The 10176-nt window shown below is 35.7% G+C and overlaps 1 protein-coding gene across 1 annotated transcript; it reads left to right on the top strand.

Annotated features, from left to right (window-relative positions):
* Window positions 1–408: 408 nt before the first annotated feature.
* On the top strand, window positions 409–9602 carry LOC131044427 (kinesin-like protein KIN-5D). Its single transcript, XM_057977747.2, has 24 exons — window positions 409–809; window positions 2101–2379; window positions 2474–2603; window positions 2715–2873; window positions 3140–3477; window positions 3574–3712; window positions 3839–3936; window positions 4015–4171; window positions 4269–4338; window positions 5513–5589; window positions 5703–5756; window positions 5839–5919; window positions 6001–6112; window positions 6204–6290; window positions 6430–6605; window positions 6690–6851; window positions 6989–7096; window positions 7208–7366; window positions 7481–7564; window positions 7908–8113; window positions 8206–8307; window positions 8408–8517; window positions 8605–8756; window positions 8852–9602. The coding sequence occupies exons 2-24, from the start codon at window positions 2240–2242 to the stop codon at window positions 9074–9076; spliced, it is 3126 nt and encodes a 1041-aa protein (XP_057833730.2). The 5' UTR covers window positions 409–809; window positions 2101–2239; the 3' UTR covers window positions 9077–9602.
* The last annotated feature ends 574 nt before the right edge of the window (window positions 9603–10176 follow it).

Here is a 10176-nt window from a genome sequence, read left to right as displayed (position 1 = left end):
ACATTTAATATTCATAATTTAGAAATTACTTAATTTTATAAAAAATAATATAACTATATATTTATCTGAGATAAATTGACCTAAAAGAATATGAGAGAGATCATTTGCAAAACATTTCTCCTGTATATATGGAAAATTGATGAAAAAAATAATAATTTACCCAATATTTTTCGAAGAGAATGTACTAAACAATATTAGTAAGAACAAAGCTAAATCTCTCTGTACCTTTTCAGAAGAATCATCTGGAACGCATTCAAATTTTGCTATAAAGTCTCACTCAACATTCCACGTGGGTATAATTGACTTTTTATACGAACATAATATTAATATTGATATACAAATGTGGAACATAAAGGGCTGATTTATCAAGTAAAATCTTGAAAGCTACCTTGGAAGAATCAAATGTTTTAAAAATGTTTGATTAGGGATATACAAAAGCGATAGGAAATAGATGAAGTTTCGGCTACGGCCATTAACAGTAGGATTTATACGAGGGAGGAGAAGCGGATATTTTTACAAGTAGTCGTTAGAATTGGCCTTGGAATTTGGAGTTAAGCCGCTTCTCCTAACGGTCAGAAATCATGACATATCACTGCCAGATTTGAAAGGGGTTGAGGTCAAACAGATGTTGACAACACCAGTGGTTTTAAGTTAACACCATTGTTAAATCATAATTGCAGAAGGATTCACAAGTTTTATTGTTTTCTTTGATGAAGCGATCGGAGCCACACAAACAGAAATCTACATTGAGCTGGGTACGCTGATCTGCATTTTGTGGTCGATCTGTCAGATATTTGATAGAGGTCCGGGTAAGTTTTAGTTTGCAGAAAAATGTGTGTTATAGTGAGAAGTATTTTTCTGCTTTGTTTGATCGGTTTGTTTGTTTCAAATATGGAATTAATGGTAAGTGAAATAGCTCGGTTGGAACTGATTGATCAGATGCGAAGCCCGTGGATTTAGTACGTTTAATTCATAGAAATTTTAGTACCGATTTTCTTTTGGCGCTGCATCTGATTTTGTAGCAGAAGGAATTGTGTACGAATGGGCATTCTCGTTAGGGTTTTGTAGCCTTTTCATGCGACATTTGAGGGCTATTCGGGGACAATCTTCGTAATTCTTTGGCTCTGCATTGCTGGTTTTGATTTGTTTAGTAGATTTTTTGTGTTAATTGCCCTTATTTTTACAGCCAGGGCTTGGATTATATATCAGCAAATGTAGAACCAGTGACTTCTCGTCGATCGGTTTGATATGGAGCCTGTTTAGGGAAATGCTGCTGAATTTAGCTGTATTGCGTTTATACTGTTTTTGCCTTTTTATTGACCTGTTTGCTCTGCATTTTAGTATATTACAGATTTTTTCTATCCCTTCTTCGGCATGTTCTATTGCGGCATTTTTCTGCAAAATCAAAATACAAGAAGATGTCTGTTACAACCCTAAGTTCATGCATTCTATTTATATCCTTGTATGTTAGTCTGCAAAAGTCTTTAACAGCTTCTTCATTAGCTAGACATGATTTTCTCTGTGAGTAAAATGCGCATTAGATCTGTCATCTACGAGTTTTTCTTTAATAGAACAGTCTGTGTAAAGTGACACAGTATGAGCGTAATTTATCGTGAACCACACGGTATTCACGTGAGTTGTTACTGCTATTATGTATCTACTCTCTAGCGGAGTGAAAAGAGTATCTGTCAGAATTAAAGAGTGGTACAACAGAGCCATTTTAAGCTTTTAAGAAGGCAAGACTGTGCCAGAATACATTTAATATAGGTTATATTCATTTATAATGTCGCTCTACACCAAGATAAGAAATATTTGTTTGATTCCCAATCTCAAATTGCCCGAGGCAAAGTTTTAAATCTCGCTTCAGTATGCATCAAATGAGTCATCGGGCACCATGTTAATGAATAAGCAGATTGTACTATTCCTTTCTGAAGAGTTATGGTAAACTGGCACTATAACCGCTTCCTGGCTTGAAAAAGTGACAATTTATGTAAACTGGCACAGTAGTTCATACCTTAACATAATACAATGTAATCAATCGTTTTTTAGCTTTACCTTATAAAGCTACTCAACTGACGTTCCTTTGTACTTTTCCTACAGATTCAACTTTGAGTTGCTTATACTTCAGTACCGGTGCTGTCTAGAAAGAGTAGAAGCTCGGACATATGAGCAGTATTTCTCATTGGGTTTGGAGGCATTGTGACAATTTTTAAGGGATTTATAATATTTTCCCGTTATAATGGAATACAAAAAGGTGGGATTAAGTTCTCCATCTTTAACTCCCAAGGCCTCTGAGAGGACTAAAAATGGGGATTCCAATGGAACAAGTCGACATGACAAAGAGAAAGGAGTAAATGTACAAGTTTTACTGAGATGCAGGTAAGTCAAGGTACTGCTAGCTAACAATCTAGTTTAAAATTATTTAGAATCTTTGAAAACAGCTTTGATATGTTTTACTGTTAACATTTTGCAGGCCTTTCAATGAGGATGAATTGAAGGCTAATGTCCCCCAGGTCATAAACTGCAATGAGCAAAGGCGAGAAGTCTCGGTCTATCAAAGTACAGCCAGCAAGAATATTGATCGGACATTCACTTTTGACAAGGTTACTACTATTGTTAAAACCCAGCATTTCAATTTTTAATGAAGTTTAATAAATCAAATCTGGAGACAAATATTAATGTGTCAAATTGTATTTACTTAAAATGGGTTCCAGGTTTTTGGTCCAAACTCCCAGCAAAGTGAGTTATATGATCAGGCTATCGTGCCTATTGTAAATGAAGTTTTGGATGGATATAACTGCACAATTTTTGCCTATGGCCAGACTGGTACAGGAAAGACATACACAATGGAAGGCGGAGGGAAAAAAGCCAAGGTATTTTAATGGTCTCAATTTTATTAGGCATTAGGCTTCTATAAACTAGCATATGTATTTATCAACTCCCGTCTCCTCTTATAATATATTTTTATGATATCATAGGATTTTAGAATGCACTGTCTATTCACAACTTTCTTACCAGCCATAGCCCAATGGTTTAAAGCAGCCGCAGGGTTTTTCTTATTTTGTCATTTTAAACATGTTAGAGCATCCGAGAATTGATGGTAATTGTTCTTATGTTAAGTGATTTGCTGATTTTGTAGAATGGAGAGTTTCCTTCTGACTCAGGAGTAATCCCAAGAGCTGTCCGCCAAATATTTGACACATTGGAGGCTCAAAATGCTGAGTACAGTATGAAAGTTACATGCCTAGAGCTATATAATGAAGAAATAACAGATTTGTTGGCTCCAGATGAGTTCCCAAGACCCTTTGATGATAAATCTAAAAAGCCGATTGCTCTGATGGAAGATGGTAAAGGAGGAGTGTTTGTAAGAGGCCTCGAAGAAGAAATCGTCTGCAGTGCGAATGAGATATATACTCTATTAGAAAGAGGGTCTTCCAAGAGAAAAACTGCAGAAACTTTATTAAATAAACAAAGCAGGTATGGTTAATGCAAATTTTACTTACGATTTGTAATGAACTTTTCTTTGAGTTTATCTTAGCCAACATGGTACGATTATATTTTATTATTTTGCAGTCGTTCTCATTGCATATTCTCAATCACAATTCATATCAAAGAAGTAACTCCAGAGGGTGAAGAACTTATTAAATGTGGAAAACTTAATCTTGTTGATCTGGCTGGTTCTGAAAATATTTCGCGTTCTGGTGCACGAGAGGTATGCCAAGAAGGAAGGCTATTACAAAATGAATGATATTATGTAACTGACAGTAGTTTAAAGTGGCAATATTGGATCCTACGTTAGTCTTCTTTAGACACTGTTTCACAGAAATAAATTCTGCAGGGAAGAGCAAGGGAGGCAGGTGAGATCAATAAAAGCCTGCTCACTCTTGGACGTGTGATTACTGCTCTGGTTGAGCATTTAGGCCACATACCTTACAGGTATTGGATTGTCAACCTGCAGTTTCTTATTTCATTTTCTCTTATTTTATATTCTTAGCATTTTCTTTGTCCAAACAGAGACAGCAAGCTGACAAGACTGTTGAGAGATTCTTTGGGTGGGAAAACAAAGACTTGCATAATTGCTACAGTTTCACCTTCAGTCTATTGTCTAGAAGAAACTCTCAGCACATTGGATTATGCTCATCGTGCTAAGAGTATCAAGAACAAACCAGAGGTTTGCTGTTATTTCTTTGTTATGATGCATACATACAGTTATTGTCAAATATTTGCCTTCACTAATTGACTTAAGAATGTTTTATTTGTACATGCAGGTGAACCAGAAAATGATGAAGTCTGCTCTTATAAAGGATCTATATTCTGAGATTGACAGGCTTAAACAAGGTCTGCTTCTTGAACATTTCTATTATAGAGATTTCTTTTCAGCAAGTAAATGTTTTTAGTATATCAAATTATGTGATGCTTTATTGGGATTCAACTGCTTAGTTTCAAATGGATTGATGAAGATTGACTCAAAACTATGCAGTTGACTTATGATAAATCATCATGTAATTTTATATACTGTGAAAACACCATTTTTATGGAAATAATTGAGCTAGGTTCATAAGGCACACCACTGGCTGCTGAAGGTTTTGCAAATGGGTAGCAAGATAAATAAATTGAGTTGATTGTAGGGGGTTCCTGTCAAGCATGCTTGACCTGGAGTATGTTCTGATGTATCACTTCTATGAGCATCACCTAGATGCAATGGATGCTAAGTGGACCATGAGGGAATCACTATTCATGAATATAATGGGTCGATGAAGATTGACTCAAAAGTACACATCACCTAGATGCAATGAGTACCAAGTGTACACATTCATGGTCATGGACCACTAATCACTAGCAAATTATGGGTTGATGAGGATTGACTAAAAGCTATGCAGTTAAATCCTAATAAATGGGCTTGATTGTGGGGAAAACTCCAAGTGCTGGAGTAGTACTGGTATGATTGGCCTCTTAGCAAGTTCTTGTGCTTCCCCATGAGTATGTTCTAGATACAATGTGTGCTAAGTAGACTATTTATGGTAATGAGAAATGAATTTTTGTGGAACACTACTTGTGAATTATGTGTTGATAAAGATTGACTCAAAACTGCGTATGGTTGATCTCTTAGGAAGTTCCTGTGCTTCCCCCCTGTGAGTATTTCCTAGATACGATGTGTGAAAAGTGGACTATTCATGGTCATGAGAAATGGGATTTTGTACTTATGAATTATGTGTTGACAAAGATTGACTTGAAACTGCACAGTTAAATCCCAATAAATAATTGCATAAGGAGATGTTTGCTGGGCCTAATTTAACAGCTTAAAACATTTGAATAATTCATGGTCATGAGAGTGGGTTATTATGGAGTGCAACTCATAGTACTCATGAATAATGGATTGAGGAAGATTGATCCTAAATGCATACAATGCAGTTATCACATAAGTAGTTGTTTGCCAGGCCTAACTTAAATCTTAAAAAATCAAATATTTGTTAACAAAACATTTGACATTCATGTGTGTGTTGACAAGCAGAGGTCCATGCTGCAAGGGAGAAGAATGGCATATATTTGCCACGCGACCGCTTCCTCCAGGACGAAGCTGAAAAAAAGGTTAGATCTCGTCAGTTTCAAGTAGGCTTTGTGGTCTAAAAGTTCTTGCACCTTTTACCTGTATTTAGCAGGTTGCTTTCCATAAGTTTGAACTCCTTGTTTCAAATTTTCAGGCCATGACAGAGAAGATAGAACACATGGAAACAGAAATGGAAGCCAAGGACAAGGTATGATAATTTTCAGTTATTTTATTGTTTTGACTTTCTTTTACATTATTCCTTTTAAATTTGTAGCATTGCCTGAATGCAGCAAATAGAGGAATTGCAAGGACTTTACGATTCTCAGAAACTTCAAAGTGCAGATTTATGCAATAAGCTTGAGATAAATGAGGTGTGTATCGGTGGATATTAGGTGTTCTTAACAATTTCTTATGTGTCCTTGTGGGCTTAAAAGTTGTATGCTGGCTTGCAGAAAAAGCTTGCGGATACGGAGTTTGCCTTGAATGATCTTGAAGAGAAGCATAGACAGCTAAACTGTACGCTCAAAGAAAAGGAATTCATCATCTCCAATTTGTTACAATCTGGTTAGTGGCTATTGTTGATATTACTTTTTCAGTTTGATTCGACTCTGTCTTTATTCATGTACTGAAACAGGAATTTAATACCAATGTGCAGAGAAAGCAATTGTTGAACAAGCTTGTGGACTTCGATCAGAACTAGAGAACACAGCACAGGATGTATCAGGACTATTTGCAAAAATAGGTAACTATTGTTCCTTGAAATGATAAGGAACTTTTGTTTCTGAAAATTGATACCTATTGTTCATATGAGGACTTTTGATCTTGAAATAGCAAGTTCCTGGTTGGATGCAAGTTAAACTCCACTCCTTTTGTTTCTTCAGAGCGGAAGGATAAGGTAGAAACAGGAAATAAAGTTCTTGTCCAAACATTTCGGTCACAGTTGACTCAGGAACTTGAAGTCTTGCATAAGACTGTTGAAGATTCTGCAAAGCAACAACAACAACATCTATCAACTATGGAAAAGCACATGCAGTCCTTTGTATCTACAAAAACTGATGTAGGGGTCCAACAGCCTTTCTATTTTTACTTCTTTCAAATTTATTACATAATTCTAATGTAAGGCTGTACTCTGCTGTCCCAGGCTACAGAAGAACTTAGGAACAGGGTTGAGAAATTGAAAACAATTTATGATTTTGGAATGAAAGGCCTGCATGACCTAGCAAGTGCGCTGGATGGAAGTTCTCTCTCTACTTTTGTTAAACTCAACTCAACAGTATCTATGCATGCATCCACACTTGAGAATGTAAGATTTCTTGATTTCTGCTCTAAGGTGTATGCTCTGATGAATAATAAGTTTATGTCTGTTTTCTGTTTACAGACTTACCATTCATGAGGCATAATGAATAACAAGTTTATGTCTGCTTTCTGTCTGGTGTAAAGCTGTTAGGAAAAGCTGTATTAGACGCTGAGGCTTTACTGAGTGAACTTCATGGCACTCTTTCCAAGCAAGAGTGCACAATGGCTTCATATGCACAACAGCAACGAGAGGTTGTTACATATCTTATCTTATAATGTCTTTTGAGAATTTTTGTGGGATGCAAAGCCAAACATATTCAAATCAAACTACCAAATTAACATTTTGTTTTTTGTTAAATATAGGCTATTCAGAGAACTATAGAATCCACAAGGGTTATTTCCAAAGTCAATACAGATTTCTTTGCAACTCTCGAAAAGCATGCATCTAAGCTCAATTGTTTTGTGGAAGACATGCAAAGAGTTCATGACAAGAAATTAGAGGATCTCGAAAAAAGATATCAGGTGACTTCAAAGAAACCTGGTCCTTTTGAGTTATTTTTTCTACTTTTTTTATAATAAGATTCTTTGAGCCTAGAGGTATAATAAAAAATATACATATTAATTTTTTGCATACAGGAGTGTGCTGCAAATGAGGAGAAGCAACTTTTGGACAAATTTGCAGAAATGCTGGCAAGCTCAACTGCTCGAAAATCACAATTAGTGAGTCTTCTCTTAAATCACACTTTTCATATTGAAAAGAGTTTTTTTTAACCAAGTTTAACATTGTTCCACACCAGTTCTTAACATCTCATTAGTTTTCTACTTGCAAGATTTTTACAAAAATGGAGCTAGTTGTGTACTATATTCACAAACAAATTTAATAGCTTTCTGTAAATTGCAAAAACCTTGTATGGTATCTTTACAATATTCAACATATTAGAAGTTAGTAGGCAGTGTAGATATTGAATGCAATGCTTTTTATAATTCTAATTAAGATATACAACATTATTTGATAATCATTTAATTAATTTCTTAACTTTTTTATTGATTTCATATCCTTCAGGTACAATCTTCTGTGCATGATCTACGTGAAAATGCAGTCAGTAATACTCATGAGTTGCAGGAAGGAATGTCAAATATGCGACATGACACATCTGGTGTACAGAACCAGTGGAATATATACATGAAGCAAGTTGAAACTGACTATGTTGAGGACACAACATCAGTGACAAGGGGGCACAGCTCTATGGAAGAAACTGTACAGGAATGGTAGGGATATCATTAATTGCTCATTAAATTTAAAAAAATACATTCTATGACATTTTATGTCTTGTCCTCTTAATCACCCAATTTGCGTACAGTATGGCAAAAACAACTGCTGCTGGAGTACAGTGGAAGAATGCACAAGAATCAGTGCAGAAACTTGAGAAGAGCAATATTGAAGCTGTTGCTTCAATAATCAAGTACTGGGCTATACTGTTCTCTCAAATATTTTTAATTTTCCCATGTCAATTTTTGAGTTACATAATTCTGAGGTACTTTGACATAAATTTGACCTTGCAGGAGTGGCACGGAGGCAAATCAACTTATTTTGGCTAATTCTACACTTTCTTTATCTTCCACCAATGAGGAATTTCAGACTGGAAATAAAAACCTCATGTCATCCATTGACTGTAAGTTCTGGCTTGGTTTTAAGATAAATTTAATTCCAATGCTATATATATTGGTGCACGTATAACCTATGATAGCTGTGCTTATAGGTTTACTGGAATTGGATCATGAAGTCTGCACAAACGTTGAATCCACACTAGCACCTTGTTCAAATGAATTCATACGACTTAGAAAGAATCACTACGGGGAGGTGGAAAAAATAAGCAAAGAAGCACACAGATATCTAGAAGATGAGTACATGGTAAGTAAAACATTTTCTTGCCTAAGGTAGTGGAAGATGGATTATCTGCACTTCACATTTCTAACTCTTGGGAGCTTCAATTTATGAATAAACAGGAAGATCAACTTTCTTGTACAACACCAAGGAGGAGGCCTATCAATATACCAAGCATGGCTTCAATTGAAGAGTTGCAAACTCCTCCTTTTGATGAGCTACTGCAAGAATTTCAAAAGATGAAATCTGAAAATCGCTTAAAGCAAGCAAATGGAGAGCTAAAACATTTAACGTCTGATTTTTCATCCATGAGAGAATCAAGAATTCCTCTTACAGCCATAAATTGATTGGTTTGGATGAAATGGGCATTCTTTTTAGTAATTTAAATTGTTTGATTAGTTATTCCAAAGTAGGAAAAGTAGGATTGATTGGGGTTTTGGGATTTATCAGGTTCTGTAAATTATGTACAGCATGCAAACACGAGAAAACAAAGGGACTTCTAGCATCAGATAAGGATACACATTGGATTCTTAGTGTTTGCTAATCATCCAGTCATGGATAGAAAGGACCAAGCCGTTGGAACACTATTAAAAGAGAATGTGAGTCCAGAAATGGGTTGCATTTTACCCAGTGGGGTTTACATGTTATGGTTATTGTGTTCTATGGCGAAGCAGATTCATTTCTCGAATTTCTTGAAATTTTTTACCATACTTTAATAGTAATATACACTATCACAGTAAGAGTTTATTGTATGGGATTTAATGTCTTACAAATCCCTAGCCCGCTTCAACTATTCATGTGCTTTGTAATTGAAGCAAAACTGTATGAGAACTAATGCTATTGTATATAGATCCAGATGGCATTTAAGGTTTATTACTTGTCTTTGTGCAAGATCTCTTCTAATTTTCTGCTCTATGCCTTTTTAATCAGGGAAGTAATGATAATTGCAAGTTATGCTGTGCAAAAATACAGGCGGGGGAGTGTTACGGTTGCATGTACATGTTTCAGATTATCCATAGTATCCATAGCATTGTTTTGATGTGAAAGCTATACTCATAAAATTGATTTCATCATTTAATTCTACTATTGAATATACTGTCGAGGCAAATACAATGGTTAATGTAACAGCAAGGAGCGTGGTAATTACTTGAACTTCAGAACATAAATTCTGTGTTATTGGGTTCTTACCCTGGATCTCTTCTAGATTGACCTGGCTCGAACTGGATGTTAGTTTCAAAATCAATCCCTGTACTGAAAGGCCTGGAATTCCTTTCATTTTTTATGTCCTGCTGTGCACTGTTTAGACCTCGGGCTACTAAACATCCATTTTTGAAAAAAACAAAACTTAAATTGAACAAGAGTTGTGTTGCAACTGCAGCCCTTGCTCTGTAAGGCCGGAGCGGCATCTGCATAAGACAGAACTATAACATGGAGAAAGACAGTGATG

The sequence above is a fragment of the Cryptomeria japonica genome, chromosome 1, assembly GCF_030272615.1.
Source record: "Cryptomeria japonica chromosome 1, Sugi_1.0, whole genome shotgun sequence".
Lineage (NCBI taxonomy): Eukaryota > Viridiplantae > Streptophyta > Pinopsida > Cupressales > Cupressaceae > Cryptomeria > Cryptomeria japonica.
Note: the sequence above shows the minus strand (reverse complement) of the source record. Positions and strands in the feature narration are given on the sequence as shown.